This window comes from Leptodactylus fuscus, chromosome 8 (genome assembly GCF_031893055.1).
Source record: "Leptodactylus fuscus isolate aLepFus1 chromosome 8, aLepFus1.hap2, whole genome shotgun sequence".
Lineage (NCBI taxonomy): Eukaryota > Metazoa > Chordata > Amphibia > Anura > Leptodactylidae > Leptodactylus > Leptodactylus fuscus.
The window spans coordinates 21341274-21360608 of record NC_134272.1 but is presented as its reverse complement, the minus strand read 5'-3'; the positions used below and the strand labels follow the sequence as shown (position 1 = coordinate 21360608).

The window sequence follows — 19335 nt, the reverse complement described above, 5'->3', positions numbered from 1 at the left end:
CAACCATCACCTAATACGTTATCCTTAGCCTCCATTACTGAGCAAGTGCCCTCCATACAATATATGTACATTCTTGCAGGGTTGTAGGTGTTGTAGGGTTGTAGTTTATCCATCCATGCAGGGCATGTCAAGCCTTTTACCTAATGCAGGTATATGTATATGTTATGTGGAAACTCTATGTGTATTTGTAAAGTGGCATGTCAGAGTACAGGTCATATAACAGGTGTCACCAGAGATATGGTGACATTAAGAGTCTCTTACCAATGTATAAGGCCACCAGCGCATACAGAAGGCTCTTCTCCATTTCTGCCCAGTAGATAATCACTTTTCTGTCTGTTCCTAGAAATTGAGCCGGTAATTCCTCGCAGTCCATCAGATATAGGAGGCGTTAAAGGGCAGGAAGTTCTCACATTAAAATTTGGTCTACAAAATATCTCTTTTTATGGTATGCTAAGATTTTACAAGATGAGTCTGTATTTCCTTCTCTTGCCCTTGGGTAAATCAATAACCAGTGACAAATATATTAGATACTTTAATATGTGAAGCTACGTCCAAACATGACCTGTCCACGGGTGGATTATTAATTTGCATGATGGGCCTGAACTTTGGGGCAACTTTCCTTACCGGCCTATTTCTGTGTCTTCCTTTTATTTTTGGAACTTTTTTTGTATAAGTAATGTATAAATGAGGTTGTAGAAGAAGTCACACTTGCTGGCTCATGTGCAAGCTGCCACCCTCTTCTCCCAATGATGATGAAGCCCCTTCATTTCCTGGCTCCCAATGGTGATCAGCTAGCTTATCATCGAGTACTGTCTGCATGTTGCTGATGTTCTCCTCAATGGTCTCTGAGCCAGGCGCTTGACCGCTTGCAACACCAGCTCCCACGCCACTCTCCTCATCACTACTTGCCCACCTATCGGAGGAAGCAGCAGATGTCTCCTCCAGATCTTGGCTGGGCAGTATCTGCTGACTGTCTTCTAATAGCTCGTCCTCGCTGTATTGTCGAGCTGAGCCCACAGCATAGAGTACTTCTCTGGCTGATGGAAAAACAAAGGACAGTGGCAGATTGAGGACAGGTGAGGGCACAGGGCCTGCTCCTGGGCGTTGGCAACTAAGGGTTGTGTCTGATGAACCTACCAACTCTTGGCTGGGGTTGTCTGATGTGATGAAGAGTGTGACCAAGTCAACCAGTCTAGAACCACTGGGTTACTGATGGTAGGACAGAAGACCAGACACTGCAGTGGAGTCTTGAAAGGCGAGAGAAGGTCAATATCTGTGTAAACAGAACTGGAATATTTGGGGGTGAGAGTAGTGGGAAGGAAATATACAGATTAGAATACAGGAATAGATGGATCACCAGGGTCACTGAAGACATGGTAGCACTGTGCAGTGTCCTGAGGGGAACCTTCTCTCCTACACTTGTGCAAATCAATAACCAGAGTCAAATATTCACATGCATAGATTCTGCAACAACTTGAGGGTTAAGGAACTTTTCAGGGAGGAGTTCACGAAATACAGGATTTTAGATTTCCCCATATGGGGGCTAGTACATAGGGGCTGATTTTTTTTTACATCAATGAGAACAATCAAACATGTAAAATGTGAAGTTTAAAAAAAAATTCATCTGAATCGTTTGCCAACTTACATTATCTCTTATTTCCACGTATCTCTGTAGGTGTGCTCAGTATCTCGTGAACGACAGATAATTCATCTATTACAGTCATATTATTGCACCACCTTCAGATGAGAAATATTACACATATGTAAATGATATCAGAAAATAGATGGTTAATGAGTAACCCTGGGATCTGGCTAGGTTTAGGAATCCACTTTTGCCTGCAGTCCGGCATTACTCCACACCCTGTTCACCTACGGACAATAAAAATGCTCCAATATGACGGCTGGACACCATATCAGGAATGGAAGTGGTTTAGTAATCAGGTCATAAAGTTCCTGAGAGTCAATAGTGGTGAAAGCTGCACCCAGAAGTCTGTAATTTACTAATTCTGGATAAGGACTATATGCTATAAATGACATCACAACTAGAGATGAGCGAACAGCGTTTCATCGAATATCAGGCTGTTTGAGATATTCGATTCCAATCGAATACCACGCTGCAAACGCAGTAGAAATTTGTTTCCCCTTCCACCTTCCCTGACGCTTTTTTTATACCAATAACTGTGCAGGGGAGGTGGGATAGGAAGTAGGAAAATGTAGGCATCGAAAAAAAATCTGAAAAAGTAATTGGCTGCCGAAATCAGGTGACCTCCACTTTATACGAATGGTGGATTTCAGATTTGGTTCATATGAGACTGTGAACTAGACAGGGATAGATGTACTGGCAGGGTTAGCTAGGAATTAGCTTTATTTAGGTGGGAATCTTACTCAAACAGCTCTTTGGGGCTCTATATACCTTGACTTCCAAGTGCTGCGACCTTGAAAACCTGAGATACATGCAAGAGTACATTCAATGCATTCCTATGGGAAAAAGTCAGCTCCCGCATAACGCAAGCTGCCAGCGATCCTGACTAGCATATGGTGTGCTGTCACAATGTGTTTGCATTGAACTTACTCTTGCATTTAGCTTGGGCTGGCAAGGTCTCAACACTTTCAAACTTGACGTGCAAGCACTTCTCGTGGCAGCCCATTATATGCTAGTAGGGATCCCTGGCAGCTTGCGTTATGCGGGAGCTGACTTTTTCTCATAGGAATGCATTGACCAGCGTAGATTAGCCAAATGTATAGCATTCGGTCAATCAACGCTGGTTCTACCACAGGCTCGTCTGTGAGGAGGTGGAGTCTAAGATCAGTCCACAGCAGTCTCTATTGTGGTCTGATCTCAGGTGTAGCAGGGAGCTGAATTTTCTCATAGGAATGCATTGACCAGCATTGATTGGCCGAATGCTATACAGTGTACAGCATTGGCCAATCAATGCTGGTTCTTCCAGAGGCTCGTCTGTGAGGAGGCAGAGTCTAAGATCGGTCTACAGCAGTCTCCATTGTGGTCCGATCTCAGATGTAGAAGAGTTGAGCGCACAGCTCTGCTACATCTCAGGTGGCGCTCAACTCTGCTACACATGGAAGCAAAAGGTATCAGCCATTGGCTAAAAGAGAAACCCAGAACCATTGAGTCCCATTGCTGTATAATGACATTACAATCCATGGGGATGCAATGAGATAATGTCCACTAAACACATTGTTGTCCACTCCATGGTCAGGCTCACTATACACGACAGCCACCCACTAAGGATACATTTTGTAGTTTTTGACCATTGGTTGCACTATTAATTTATATCACAAGGGCTGATCAATCAAAAGATATGTCATCTTTACATCAGGCTGCATATAAAGATGACATGCTTGACATGCTATACAGTGTACAGCATTCGGCCAATCAACGCTGGTTCTGCCGGCCGCAAAATAACGCGGCGTATACGATCCAGGCTCCCATTGAAATCAATGGGAGCTTATATGGCGCTCAAAATCTCACATGGCATATACGTGCCAGGTCACGCGGCACGTTACCCCATGTGAATGCACCCTTTGAGCTATACGGGGTAGAATTGTTAGACTATAAATCTGTCTTTTATTACTATTAATGTACTAGGTAGTATATTTGCCCATTTTACAGTTGGATTTCTACCACCTGATATTATATTTTATTTCCTAGAATTTCTAGGAAATTACATTATTGCGCCACCTCCATATGAGGAGTAATCCACGTATGAATATGATACCAGGAGATTGGTGGTTAATGGACAACCCTGGGGTCTGGTTGGGTATTTGGATACACTTTTGCCTGCAGTCAGGTCTTACTCCACTCCTTCCTATTCATGTTAACCTACTGACAGTAAAACTCCTCCAATGTGACGTCCGGACACATCCGTATTACTATATTAGGAACAGACATTTAGTAATTCCTGCCAAGCAATGTGAAGAGTGGTGAGAGCTGCGCCTAGGAGTCTATCATTCCATATTTGTACATAAGGAGGACCATATGCTGTAAACTATGCCATAACCATTGGTTCCTATTATAGTAAGTTCTGGCAAATTAAAAGTAACTTCATTCATTAGGACTATAATATAAGACTAAATGATAATAAAAATAGTTCAACTTTATTTCATTCTTGCCTCAACAGGTACAGGGAACATTTTGTAATCTTGCTGTGTCCCATTCCCCGCCAACCATAAAATTCACACACATACAGTATCATAGGACATTCAGTTGAGCTGTACTATAACTTAAATGAAATGAAAAACCATACAACTCAAGGTGAGAAGTGAAGTTGTCATTTCTTGACCCAACATCTTGGCACTTCCATATGGATCTTCAGTTGGACCAACTAAGTCTCCTAAATCAGTGAATTCAAGTCCTGGGATGTAGCCTTGTATCCAGCTCTGGTAGACTGTAGTGAGTGTGTAGACTCCGGGGCGGTATGGAAGAGCACAGTCTTCACCCCAACTGACAATGCCAGCCTGGTACCATGCACCCTTTACTTTACACACCAGAGGTCCTCCAGAGTCTCCCTGAGTGAAGAAAAGACAGAATTGGTGACCACATGGACTAACATATCATGAGTTTCATCATGTGACCCCATAGATGTGATCCATTAACCAATATTGCCCTTTAGATCTCTTTACTATGTATTGACCTGCCCTCAGAATACATTAAACACACAGAATGAAGACATAGACTGGATGTTCCTTTCCTGAGACCATCTGCGGCCATCGAACAGTTTATAATAAGAAAATTCAAGTGACAAAAATGTTCTATTTTCTATAGGAATCCAAAAACTATAAAAGCTGTGCAACGGATAATGAAAAGTAAATCTATGTACCTGGCAGGAATCTTTTGTCCCATATATGTAACCAGAGCATATCATGTCATTCTGGACAAGGGTGGTGCTCCATGGTGTACTAGAATTTACGTGGTACATGTCATCACAGGTTTTGTGGTCAATCAGTGGGGTCATGACCTTCTGAAGAGTCTCAGGATACGGTAGATTCACTGCGGTGATACATAAAACATTGTCAGGAGTCTCTGCTATTTAGTCTATACATTCCCAATGACCATTAAAATGTGGACATCCAACCATTGTTTTATGGCAGTTTTTATAGGTTGGACTTGATGGACTAATGATGGACATCCAACCTCATCTACTATGTAACTATGAATTCTGGTACTTTTTTAATGGACACAACCAAGTCTCGTCATTCTCCCCTATTCTTAAAGGGTTTGTCCAGTTTTGAAAACACATATACCCTATTGGAGGTAATGAGTTAGCAAGAGAGGGTCATCTATTCTAGATCTTCATCTCTTAAAGTGGAGAACATCTATAAGGAACATCTCTCACTCTGAAGAACCTGTCCTGTCCTGCATTACGCTACCTATTGACATGAATGGGTGTTGTGCAATTCTTAGATGGCCCTCTGGTGGTGTTCTATAAGCACTGAACGTTTACTGTCAGGCTACATCCGGTCACTGGTTGCTAAACAATGGAACACTGCCATCTATCTGTGTATTATAAAGGGAACGTTCTAACAAGTAGAGTTTCTCCAAAACTGAGAACTGCTTTCAACTTCTACAACAGCGACTCAAGTTCTGATCTCCCTTACAGTTTTGGGACACTTTATATAGAAATACTGAATGTGTATATTTGAAGCTGACAATTTCCAACAGAATAAATGAAATTGTGTTATAAATTTTATTCCAGAAATATAATTGGGAGTATGGCTACCACCATCTTGGTTGTGCCCACCACTGAACTGCCCAAGACCGATATTAGTTAGAGCTTAACATGGTGGAATTACACTCATCCTTAATTTATTTGGAGGTCAAAGCCCAGAGAGGAGAATATTTTAGCATGTGCTAGGCATAATATGGCTGAAACACACTTGTCCTGAATCTATTGGAGGCCGAAGCCCAGAGAGAGCTGAGGCATTTTAGTGTACGGTCCCATCTAAAGACGTCGCCTTGTCGTAGCAGATGGGATTATACAATTTTATCAAAATATTAACCAAGAACCTAATTTTCATTTACAGATTTGCAGAGTGGTGCAAATTTTTTTTTAGAAAGATAATTAAAGGGGTTGTCCAGTTTCATAAGATGAAACAAGAAAAAAATTATTGGAGTTTTTGATGTATTTATTGCCTCTGAATATACAAGGGTGTAGGGAAACTAACTAATACAAATATTTGAAGGGTCCCCACTTGTCAAATAATGAAAAATAAAACGTAACTTTTACTAAATACACCAATAAAACTCGTCCCTCCTCAGTCTCATTCAATAAAATCACCACCCTCTTTCTGATATCAAATCGGGTATAATAGAAGTTCAGTATGGACACCCTGATCAGGAAGTAAATATTGCTAGGTGAGTGTCAGTGGCTGACTGATCAAATGACTAATCAGCCCTTCTGTCCACACCACCCCAATCTACATAACATTGCTTCCACACCCATGTATTATGGAGGTGTCATCACTATATGTGCACAATCACTGGTGCTTACTAAAGATATAGCCAATAACATAATAGGAAGGTACTGATGTCTCTAATTATAACAGTACAGGGGTGAGTAGGTAAGAGACCTTGTTCAGGCAGGCGGGTGTTCAACGGTCAGTCATTCCGCCCCATATCTATCTCTCACTAACAATCCATCTCCCTCCCTGTCTATGTCCCTTCCTAAATAAAACAATGCCCTACGCGTTTCCCTATTCAGTTCATCAGGGGGAGTAGATTTTGAGCACAAGCACCCGATGTGCGGTTAAAACCGCAGTTCGCGGGACCACGGTGGTTGGCCCCACTACTAAAGGAGGGACGAGTTTTATTGGTGTATTTAGTAAAAGTTACGTTTTATTTTTCATTATTTGACAAGTGGGGGCCCTTCAAATATTTGTATTTATTGCCTCTCTAATACTCCTCACTGGCAACATTGACATTGAGTTACCCTACATACTTATCAGAATAATAAGGCGATGTCCACACCTACTTTGGTTTCCATTCCACTACAGAGTTTGTCTTTAATCATGGACACAAAAGAGAAAAAAACAATAGTCACTTGATGGACCCCATTAAAGTTCATGTCCCGTGTGATCCAATGTGGTCCGCTATTAGATGGACTACCTTTATTACGGATTACGACAGACCAGAAGAATGGACTACACAAATCTGGTGTGGACGTAGCCTAAGTGAAAAATACTCGCTAATTCTACAATTGTAGAGAGTCTGATTATGAAATTTCCAATTCTCAAACTTTGTTTAGAGCATAAAAACAGAAGATTAAAGAGACTGACAACTTACCCCCAGATCCAATATTTCCCCAGCCGGTTACCCAGCATTCCAAGTCAGTAGGGAATGTGACTGAGGAAGATGGCAGACATATAGGCAAGATGTACTTGGTGTAGGGGACAGGGGTAGTCAGCTTGATAAGGGCGATGTCTCCTTTACTCATATCCCCTGAATATGTGGGGTAAGTTATAATTTGTTGTACATTGGCATGATATTCATGGACATCGGTCACAGACAGTCGGTATTTCCCCAGCAGAACGCTATAATAGTTTGGGTTGGTGCTGTAAAACCATGGAAAATGTATAAACAATAAAATCTGTAGTGATATTACTTGTTGTCTCATGGAAAATAAGATACATTATCACATATAACACTTACTATACAAAGCAGTGAGCGGCAGTCAAAACCCACTGACTGGAGATCAAGGACCCACCACAGATATGAGAGCCCTGGAACCGCAGGCTGATCTGCCAGGGCCATTCTCCGTCCACAGCGTCCATGCCCCCTACAATCCGGTTATTGACCAATGGAGAGCCGCACACAAAAGTACTGGGTGATGGGGAGGTATAACTGGTCACTGGAGTAACTTACAAAAATACAAACAATAAAAAACATAATGATCAACCAGATGGAGATAGGGGAGATTTCAAAAACAATTTAAAAAAAGAAAGCCATTGGGAGAATAAAGTACTAAAGAGCTGAACAGGACTATAAAACAATGGAGTCTGATGTATGGCTCCATGAGTTACAATTTCAGATGACATATACATCTATGGTTAAGATTTTTGGTTAATCATGATGACATAGCATCCACCATGTTCACCATCATGTCCATGCTACATTTGAGGAACTCGTGTTATTTGTAATTTTTATAGGTCTTCTCCTAAAACATTATTGAGTACTGATCAATGGCAGCGGTCCCTATGATGCTCATTTGGTTGTCTACCCCAACTAGGAGGTATCTCACCATTTCCCTGTCAGTCAGGGATCCAGTATAGGGTTTCTACGGACTATTTCATTCTCCTAGCCATTCTTTAGAGATGTCTAGCATCATTCCCTCAGTTGCTGTTACCTATATTCTGTTTTTGTCAATGATACAATATAATGGAAGCGATGGACAGAGTTCAGGAATTGACCGAAATTAAAAAATAACAAATATAAAAAATGTTACATAATAACTAGAGATGAGCAGTAATTATAATTAGACAACTAGTGAAAAGTGATCTCCACAGGTCAAGAAGTGTCAGCGTATTGTGAAGGCTGAGAGTTAACACTGACACTTCTTGACCTGTGGAGATCACTTTTCACTAGTTGTCTAATTATGATGAGAGGGCCCTATAATGAATAGTAAGACCAATCTACCATACCATTGCAATAGATGATGGACTCAGATCACTTCCTCCCTCCATTCTCTGCATTGCTCACAGAGCATGCCCACTATATTCTGGCAATATCCATCTATTAAGGCACAGCTCATTTTCTTCTCCCTACATCAAAACCTCTACACAGGTGACAGAGCATGCCCTCTACATTCTACCATAGACATCTATAGATAATAGTACATTGAATCTCCTTCCCTTCCCTGCATGTGATCTGTGCACAGGTCACCGAGCATGCCCACACAACTCTCCCATAGAAGTCAATAAGACCATGTTCCATGGTTGTTGTAAAGCATGTCTCTGAAGTGCTACCAACAAAAGAGCAAAAACTCAGACAAGATGGCTGCCCCCTTAATCATGACTGGGACAAAGATTACAATCTGAAAATAAAACCAATTAGAATGAAATGAGTTAGTATACATCCTAATTTTTCCATGGCTACTCAATTAATGTTTATCTTTAATTTTTGTGAACATTTTAATGCTATTTTTTAATAATATAGTTTTTTTTTTTCATAGCGAATTCTGAAAATAGTAAAGGTAAAAGGTCGACTTTTCGATTTCGCAGATTGCCTTAAGGGCATTTGCTGCATATGGTCGTTAAGTGGTCCGTTTTTTTCCTTCAAAGTAATATTGAGGATGAAGGACATTTTCATGTTAATTCCGAATGATCATCAAATATTTGATATGTTCAAATTACTCAAACATGTCTCCAAGTTCTTTCGTCACACCCCTGTCTCCTGCTTACCTGTGGAAGTAATGTTCTCCATAAATGTTTCACATCCAAGGGAAGGTGGAGGTATATTGTAAAGGTTAGTGAAGGTCACATCTGGCACGTAGCTCTGGATCCATGATGTGTAGGCCGGTACCAGGGTGTACACCCCGGGGCGATACACTTGAGCACAACCAGCTCCCCAGCTTACAATTCCAGCTTGGTACCAGACACCTTGTACTTCACACACTAGGGGACCCCCGGAGTCTCCCTGAAATATATTAACGACTCTACTGAAATCTCTATAGATTATCAATTTCTGAACACAACTTGATCAGTTCAAGAAGTAAATTATGCAAATAGTGCAAAATTAAAACCTATAAAACCAACATAAACTGGCAGGGCCGGGATCGGTAAGTGACACCACGGGCACCACAAACACTATCATTATACTCGGGGGTCTTTTCAGAGCACCGAGTATAATGATCGGAGGCCCGGGAAAGGTAAGAAATATAAAAAACACTGTTACTTATCTCTCCACAATCTGGGCAGGCCTCAGGCCTAGTTGTCTGACGTCTCATGACTCCGGCCTGCGTTCCGGGTCATGTGACGACTGACGTCATTGAAGATGGACTACAGTGGAGGCCGACAGCATAGGAGCCGGGAGATAGGTGAGTAACAGAATTTTTTTATGTTTTTCTCCCCCTGGGTCTCCGATTATTATACTCTGGGGTCTGAAAAGACCCCAGAGTATAATAATTGTTTATGGGTGTCCACAGTGGGGCATAATACTGTGTGCAGGGGCCACTAAGGGACATAATACTGTGTGCAGGGGCCACTATGGGGGATAATACTGTGTGCAGGAATGCGTGCATGGGGGGCATGTCAAAAGTTCGCCATGGGGCCCCGCCATTCCTAGTTGTGCCACTGTTCTGAAGGTGACCAACTGTATCAGTCTCTTAATGGACCATCTATATATATAAGCCATTGAGTTATTTTCTTACTCCTGTCCATACAGTTCCCGCTATGGGTGACCTGGAAGCAGCGTGGGCCATCTATTACAACTTACTATACAATTCTGGGAGTAGAAATGTTCTGGATCTCGATTTACTGTAATTACAGAAAACTGGAGATAAACTGAGAATTGTCCTATGGTATCTCATACTGTCTATAGTATCTTTCAACCATCGTTACACATCACAGGAGCCTACAGGAAGCTCCGAAAGAAGGTGAAGGTCTCATTCATCATAGCACAATAATAATACTTGTACTTACCTGGCAGGAGTCTTTGCCTCCATTTATATAACCAGAACATATCATGTCATCTAGGATAATGGAGTCAATACTGCTGGTGTAGGATCCCAAATGGTAGAGCTGATCACATGTTGTTCTGTCAATGATTGGAGTCATTACCTCTTGGAGAGTCTTGGGATATGGTAAATTGACTAACAATGGAGGAATTAATGGATTTGAATTAGGTAAGTGGAATACACATCTCAACAACAAGATAAAGGCAAAACAGGAATATAATCCTCCAGCAACTTTCCGTAGACACTCCACCGTATAATGGAAAATATGTCTTTATAGAAGCATCTGAAAGAATAAAAATAAATTTGCCTTCATATCAAACTGGAACCCCAGGAAGTTATAGCATGGACCCATAGACAACCACAGAGGTGCCATATTGTAGTGTAGAATACTGTCAGAGCTCCTAGGAACCTAGCTATAAAACATAGTGTAGAACACGCTTAGGGCTACTAGGAACCTATCTAGAAAACAGGGAATTTGATCACTAGTACAATATACTGCAATGCTAATGTATTGCAGTATATTGTATAGTCCATTTACTTCTTTCACCATAGGCAAGTTGTACTAGAAATGTATTGAAGACAGGCCTAAAAACCTTCAATAGGTTCCTAACTGTCCCCAGATTTTTGTTCCATGGGACATCATTGAAGCATTGGAAGGGTTAATCATGGCCATTGCCCCCGGGTCTCCACTGTGTAATAGAGATGGACCCCATCAGTTAAGTCACCCAATTAGGAGCTGAATATAGTACAGCGTATGTTAGCAAGGGGTTAAGTAAAAAAAGACCACTTAGTGAGGTTCCTTCATGAACTTCAAAGAAGGAAAGATCATTTTCTTAGTGTTCATGGGCCAGTACTGGGCAGAAACTCCTGGCATGTGAGATACTCTTTGTTGAAACATAGCAGCTGTTAAACTCTTGTACCTATAATAAACTATACTGGGCTGATCACCTGGAGGCGCTGCACAGAAAGGGCCACAGCAGACTCTACCTGCTCAGGAGGCTGAGGGCCTTCGGAGTCCAGTGGACACTTCTTAGGGCCTTCTTCAACTCTGTGGTTGCCTCAGCCATCTTTTTTCGGTGTAGCCTGCTGGGGGAGCAGTATATCAACCAGGGACAGAAATAGACTTGACAGGCTGATCAGGAGGGCCAGCTCTGTGCTGGGGAGCCCCCTGGACCCAGTACAGGTGGTGGGTGACAGAAGGATACTGTCTGTGGTGACCTCCATGCGGGAGAACAAATCCCACCCCATGTATGGGACCCTGATGGGACTTGGCAGCACTGTAAGTGACCGTCTGCTTCACCCCAAGTGTGAGAGGGAGCGCTATCGCAAGTCCTTCCTTCCAACTGCGACCAGGCTGTATAATCTACATCAGACCAAGCGAAGATCACTCCGCACAGAGAACTAATGATTATGAATGTCCTCCTCCTTTCTTCTCTGTTCCTAAGCTGCTATGGACTCCTAGTATATCTTTCTCAGCATATGTGTGCCTACTACTTCTGTAATATTTACTGTGTATTACCATGTATCTGTATTACTATGCAGCTGAAACATACTGAAATTTCCCCACTGTGGGACTATTAAAGGATTATCTTATCTTATCTTATCATATTAAATTCTCACCTCCTGAGTTTATTGTGCCCCAGCCGGTTACCCAGCATTCCAGGCCACAGGGGAAGATGACGGAGGCCGATGGCAGACAGATGGGCATGATGTAGTTGGTGTAGGTGACAGGACTGGAGAGCTTCACCAGAGCGATGTCCCCTTTGGATCCAGAATATGAATACCAGGGATGTACAATGATGTCACTAACACTAGAGATGACCGTATGGTTATCCGGCACTGACAGCATGTATCTTCCCAAGTATACGTTGAAGTCAGGTGGATTGTCATAGCTGGAAATGACATGATATGAAAAACATATTTAAAAATTATTATTTTTTTCAAAGCTGATCCTTTTGCATCACTCATCATGAGCCAAGGGGAAAGGAAGGGAAGATACATCGGTAACTTAAGAGCCATATACATAAAATAATACTGCAATACACATCAACAGCTGCAGGAATCCATCCGTTCAAAGAGTTTTTTGCTTTACACTGGACTCCATTAATAACACTACATCTAGTAGAAGGAGGAAGAAGGGGGTAAACGGTTCTCTAAATGGAGAATACATTTTTTTTTTACCCTTTGAACTTCATTTTGTATTACAAGAAGAAAAGGACAACACAGAGGTCCACATTTACTATCTTGATCACTCCATTTAATTGGAATTGTTTGTTCCAAAATTTTGTATCTAATCATGTGTGTCAGGAGAAACATTCGTGTGTTATACTGTCCCTAAGTCCTGATCTCTTGCACTAGGGGCAGCAGGGTTGGTAATCATCATTGGGGGCTCTTACGCAGATAGCAGGGGAGATTGTCAATCCCTGCTGCCACTTAGTGTAAGAGATCTGGGCTTGGGAACAGTGGGCGATAGATGAAGGTTTCTCCAAGCTGTTATTAATATTATTTATGTGTGGGGGCGCTAATGGGCGAATAATCATGTGGCATAATCATGGAGCATTATACTCTATGGGTGTCCCATTAGTTACCCTACACACCATATAATGCTTCTTAGTGCACCCAACCAAAATATAAAGATCCTTATTGCACCCCGCACAGTATAATACCATATCAGTGCCCCCTATACAGTATTATAACATATTAGGAAATATTTTTTTCAAAATTTTGCTTATGCTTCTTATAGTCAGATGCGTACCATAAAAACTGAACTATATTAAAAGTAGTTGAGAACCCCAATCCTATACAATCCACCAATATCCAAAAATATAAAATAACTTTCCTATATTTTTCTCATCATACTCACAATGTAAAGCAATGAGCTGCCGACATCACCCACTGCCTGGAGATCAGGGTTCCTCCACAGATATGAGTGCCCCTGTACAACAGGCTGACCTGCCAGGGCCATTCTCCATCCGAAGCGTCTGTGCCCCCAACTATCCGGTTTGAGATTACTGGAGAGCCACACACCGGAGGAGAGGAGGTTGTGTTTGTGGCAGTAGAAGGAAGAACTGTAAAATCCAAAACATAACACGTTTTCCATTATAACTCCCTTATGTCTATTTCGCTCCTTCTATCCATGTCTAGATTCTAAAAATATTGTAAAAAAAAAATTTCCATAAACATTTTAATTAGAGATGAGTGAACAGTAAAATGTCCGAGGTTCGATATTTGTTTCGAGTAGCCCCTCAATATTCGACTAGTCAAATCGAATATCGAACCCTATTATAGTCTATGGGGGGAAAATGCTCGTTTCAGGGGTAGGCAACGTTTGATCAAATTATACTTACCAAGTCCACAAGTGAGGGTTGGGCTGGATCCTCCGAGCAGTCTTCTCCTTGCAGCGTCCCCGCGGCATCTTCCGGCTCTGAATTCACTCTGCCAGGCATCGGGCCTGGGCAGAGCCGACTGCGCATGCCCGCACTACAAGCGGACATGCGCAGTCGACTCTGCCCAGGTCCGATGCCTGGCAGAGTGAATTCAGAGCCGGCGGACGCTGCGGGGAAGCTGCACGGAGAAGACTTCTAAAGGTAGGAGAATTGCGTTCGACCAATCAATGCTGGTTCTGCATCGAACTTTTCCATTCGAATAGCGAGTGGTACTCAATCGAGTACGAGTATTTCGAATGCCGTAGTATTCAATTGAATACCTACTCGATTGAATACTACTCGCTCATTTCTAATTTTAATATGAATAAAAAAAAACAATATATATTGAAAAAAGATCAGTATCTGTGAAGCAGGTTGCTATTTGTAGAACTTTTGTAGTTTTACGGGAACCTGGAGCATCTAAGACGAAACCTCCTGAAAACATGGATGACATATTATCGAATCCTATTGTGATTGGTACAGCTATAGATATGATCAGGGCCGGCGTCAAAGCACGGCATAGTCGGGCAGGTGCCGGGGCCCACAGAGCCTCTGGGGGCCCCCCGGCACTTGCCCGCCCCAGCACTTGCCTGTCACGATTTCAGCTCACCGGCGTCCGTCCGCCGATGAGCTGAATACATAGGCGATTAAAGCAGGAGCTGTGAGTTCAACTCCTGCTTTAAAGCTCCGGCCCGGCTTGCGTGTGTAGGCGCGATGACGTCATCACGCCTACACACGCAAGCCGGGCCGCAGCTAAGCAGGAGCTGAACTCACAGCTCCTGCTTTAATCGCGTATGTGACTGGAGAGAGGAGCGTCAGGGGAGCGATGGCAGGTGAGTGATAGAAGGTGAGTGTAAGTGTTTGTTTTGTATTAAATATAAAGGTGGAACATAATGAAGGGGGCCCATGAAACTGGGGGGCAAATGAAGGGGAGGGGGGGGGAACAGCATGACACTGGGGAAGATGAAGGGGGTGGGGAGAGAACGGCATGAAACTGGGGACAGAGATGGAGGGGGCCCAATGAAACTGGGGGGCAAATGAAGGGGAGGTGGAAACGGCATGACACTGGGGAAGATGAAGGGGGTGGGGAGAGAACATCATGAAACTGGGGACAGAGATGGAGGGGGCCCAATGAAACTGAGGGGGCAAATGAAGGGGAGGGGTGGAACAGCATCACACTGGGGCAGAGACGGGGGACATGAAACTGTGGGCAGATAAAGGAGGAGAACGTGATGAAACTGGGGACAGAGATGGAGGGGAGGACATTAAACTGGGGGCAGAGGAAGGGTGTATATGAAACTGGGGGAGAGATGGAGGGGGGGCATATAATTTACGGGTGACTGTAGGAGGATTATACTGTGTGTGGGCACATGATAAATGAATGAGTGGGTGGAATCAACAAAAGTGGGTGGAGCCAAATTTGCCGCGGCGCGCAGAGCGCACATTTTGCTCCTCTTTCTTCTCTTTAAAAATTGGGAGGTATGGCGTTGGTGACGCCACACTCCTGCATGACTTCACTCGCTTCATCTGCGACGCACGGTGTCTCGACTCCCCCGCCTCCTTTACAAGGAGGCCCACTGAGGCTCTGTCGCCCAAGGGCCCATAAAAACCTGGAGCCGGCCCTGGATATGATGATGCCTTCAAAGAAGACACCAATAATAAATTAAAGTAAATACAAGAAAACCAAGAAAAATGTAACTCACCAGTGACGAACGCTATCAGTATCGTGAGAAACATTCCCTTGTCGTTGCTCCACAGCAGGGAGCTCATGGTGTTGGTGTAGAGCGAGAACCTCAATGAGAAACCAAGGTGTTTGGACATACAATCCAGATACACATATGTTTATGACCCCTCCTACAGTATTCAGCAAATAGACTGGATTTTTTTTGTATTGGCAGTTAAAACACAGCACATGTTAATCCTGAAAGACAAGTTTTTACCCGGATTAATAGAAAAAATATTATTTCATAGAGAGGTAACGTTTTTATAAGACCTGATTCATTGTTCTTTGCATTACCAAAAAACAAACATAAGAAACTTTGTCATATATCTTATGACAGAACATGCTTCTTTCTCCTCTTAGCAGCCTATTCCCCTGCTCCTAAGCTAAACTGACTTTAATTCAGAAAATCTCTGCTCCGTGTGTCTCAAGATGGACTGCAGATCACATGACACAGACTACAGGTCTGTAGGTGTATGGACAGGTGAAGGGGGGATGAGCAGAGGGAGAGAGATAAAGAGGTAAATAGGAGCTTTCCATCACAACCAAAGCATTTTACTCTCATCAGTACAAGTCAGTACTTCTCTGTGTATGTCCTGCATGATTCTAGGGCTTTTATGAGGGACACAGAGACTGTTATGGAGCATATTCTCTTCTTACTGTGTGCAGTGTATGAAAGATGGTTTCTACCTATCAGATCCATACTGTTCCTGTTACTGCCATAGAGGAGAATGGAGGATTAGGATATATCATAGCACAGCTGAGCTTCACAGTTATGGAAACAGTAAGTTGGGAAACAATATGTCCATCTAGGCAGTGATTTGCTGAGACGGGAATAACTCTTTAAGCAGAGGTGTGATCTCATGGGATATCTGCCCCAGGTGCCAATGGGTGCATGTCTATATTGTCCTGGATCTTAAGATACAGATATTAAACTGAATTCCCTGGAGGTTTCACCAATATAATTTTATGGACAGGGACTTGCGGCCATATAGAATAATCCAGCCATTTGCTTCCCTGGTTTCTGCCTTGTTGGCCTGAAGAAGATGTCTGTATGAAGTTGAAACGTGTTGCCTTATATTGCCATCGATTTTCTTGTAATCTACTAGTAAGATAGATGATAAATTCTCGTATATCATAGGTTTTTCCCATTGAAACACTGGTGAATGATGGCCCCCCGAGGACATACTTGCGAGGGTACTTTAACATTTTTCTTTGGACAACCAGATATTAGATGGCACTTCTGATGGCAGATGGCTTTGGATTAGTCAATCATTGAGGTTTCAACCTCTACGATAGCTGACCACTTGTCTGTCCCTAATGAGGTCGCGCAATTCTGGTTCAAGATTTAGTATGCACCAATATAGTTACCATAACCTGCCTTTGGTGATATCTGAATAAACAGTCCTATGAAAAAGTTTGGGCACCCCTATTAATCATATTCATTTTTAGATGGACACAGTAATATTTCAGGATTGAAATGAGGTTTATTGTACTAACAGAAAATGTGCAATATGCATTAAACCAAAATTTGACCGGTGCAAAAATTTTGGTACCCTTATCATTTTATTGATTTGAATACTCCGAACTACTTTTTACTGACTTACTGAAGCACAAAATTGGTTTTGTAACCTCACTGAGCTTTGAACTACATAGCCAGGTGTATCCAATCATGAGAAAAGGTATTTAAGGTGGCCAATTGCAAGTTGTTCTCCAATTTGAATCTCCTCTGAAGAGTGGCATCATGGGCTACTCAAAACAACTCTCAAATGATCTGAAAACAAAGATTGTTCAACATAGTTGTTCAGGGGAAGGATACAAAAAGTTGTCTCACAGATTTAACCTGTCAGGATCCACTGTGAGGAACATAGTAAGGAAATGGAAGACCACAGGGACAGTTCTTGTTAAGCCCAGAATTGGCAGGCCAAGAAAAATATCAGAAAGGCAGAGAAGAAGAATGGTGAGAACAGTCAAGGACAAGACCACGTCCAAAGAGCTGCAGCATCATCTTGCTGCAGATGGTGTCACTGCATCAGTCAACAATACAGCGCACTTTGCACAAGCAAAAGGTGTATGGGAGAGTGATGCGAAAGAAGCCGTTTCTGCAAGCACGCCACAAACAGAGTCGCCTGAGGTATGCAAAAGCACATTTGGACAAGCCAGCTTCATTTTGGAAGAAGGTCCTGTGGACTGATGAAACAAAGATTGAGTTGTTTGGTCATACAAAAAGGCATTATGCATGGCGTCCAAAAAAAAAAACAGCATTCCAAGAAAAACACTTGCTACCCACTGTAAAATTTGGTGGAGGTTCCATCATGCTTTGGGGCTGTGTGGCCAATGCCGGCATCGGGAATCTTGTTAAAGTTTGAGGGTCGCATGGATTCCACTCAGTATCAGCAGATTCTTGAGAATAATGTTCAAGAATCAGTGAGGAAGTTGACGTTACGCCGGGGATGGATATTTCAGCAAGACAATGATCCAAAACACCGCTCCAAATCGACTCAGGCATTCATGCAGAGGAACAATTACAATGTTCTGGAATGGCCATCCCAGTCCCCAGACCTGAATATCAATGAACATCTGTGGGATGATTTGAAGCGGGCTGTCCATGCTCAGCGACCATCAAACTTAACTGAACTTGAATTGTTTTGTAAAGAGAAATGGTCCAAAATCCCTTCATCCAGGATCCAGGAACTGATTAACAGCTACAGGAAGCGACTAGAGGCAAAAGGAGGAGCTACTAAATATTAATGTCACTTTTCTGTTGAGGTGCCCAGACTTTTGCACCGGTCAAATTTTGGTTTAATGCATATTGCACATTTTCTGTTAGTACAATAAACCTCATTTCAATCCTGAAATATTACTGTGTCCATCAGTTATTAGATATATCAAACTGAAATGGCTGCTGCAAACACCAAAATATTTAGAACTAAAAATGATTAAGATTAATAGGGGGGCACAAACTTTTTCATAGGACTGTATAACAAGAACATTTCTCTCCTTACCCTCCATATATCACGTATGGCACCTCTATGCATTCTTTGTGCCCCTTATACTTACCTACCTACTAGTCACAAGATTGTTGTGGCATTTTGTTACTTAGTAACTAACTGCGCCCATTGGATGGCTTCATCCAAATGTTAGTTTTTTTCGTAGTATTGAGAAGAGACTTTCTTGTACCCCAAGCACCTTTCATCAGCTATGCTGGTTTCCTCTATGGTATGTATACCTGTGTAAATACTTGCATATTTTCCAGTCATGTTTGGTTGCAAAACTTACCAGGGCATAGTTCAGTAGGTGTAGGTAGATGGATGTGACTACGTGACTGTGTGACTCGTCTGAGTCTTGGTGCCTCCTTTGCTTACATTTTTTCTGATTCTACTACTATTACCCTACTGTCGTGTCATCTTCTTCTTATTAGATAGTTGCTGGCGGAGTTGTAAGGCAGCTATTGATAGATAGTGTTGAATAGTCCGATACTCCTTGTCAATGAGAATGGAGC

General features: G+C 42.4%; 1 protein-coding gene across 1 annotated transcript in view; it reads right to left on the bottom strand.

The window, feature by feature from the left end:
• LOC142217179 (transmembrane protease serine 9-like) overlaps window positions 1–19335 on the bottom strand; it is a 73988-nt gene that overhangs the window by 9957 nt on the left and 44696 nt on the right. Inside the window, exons 5-13 of the mRNA XM_075285369.1 lie at window positions 13552–13756; window positions 12309–12580; window positions 10654–10823; window positions 9415–9649; window positions 7667–7874; window positions 7301–7569; window positions 4929–5008; window positions 4266–4527; window positions 906–1037 (exon numbers count right to left, since the gene is read on the bottom strand). Coding sequence (XP_075141470.1) covers window positions 906–1037; window positions 4266–4527; window positions 4929–5008; window positions 7301–7569; window positions 7667–7874; window positions 9415–9649; window positions 10654–10823; window positions 12309–12580; window positions 13552–13756 — 1833 coding nt within the window. The remainder of the gene's footprint in view (window positions 1–905; window positions 1038–4265; window positions 4528–4928; window positions 5009–7300; window positions 7570–7666; window positions 7875–9414; window positions 9650–10653; window positions 10824–12308; window positions 12581–13551; window positions 13757–19335) is intronic.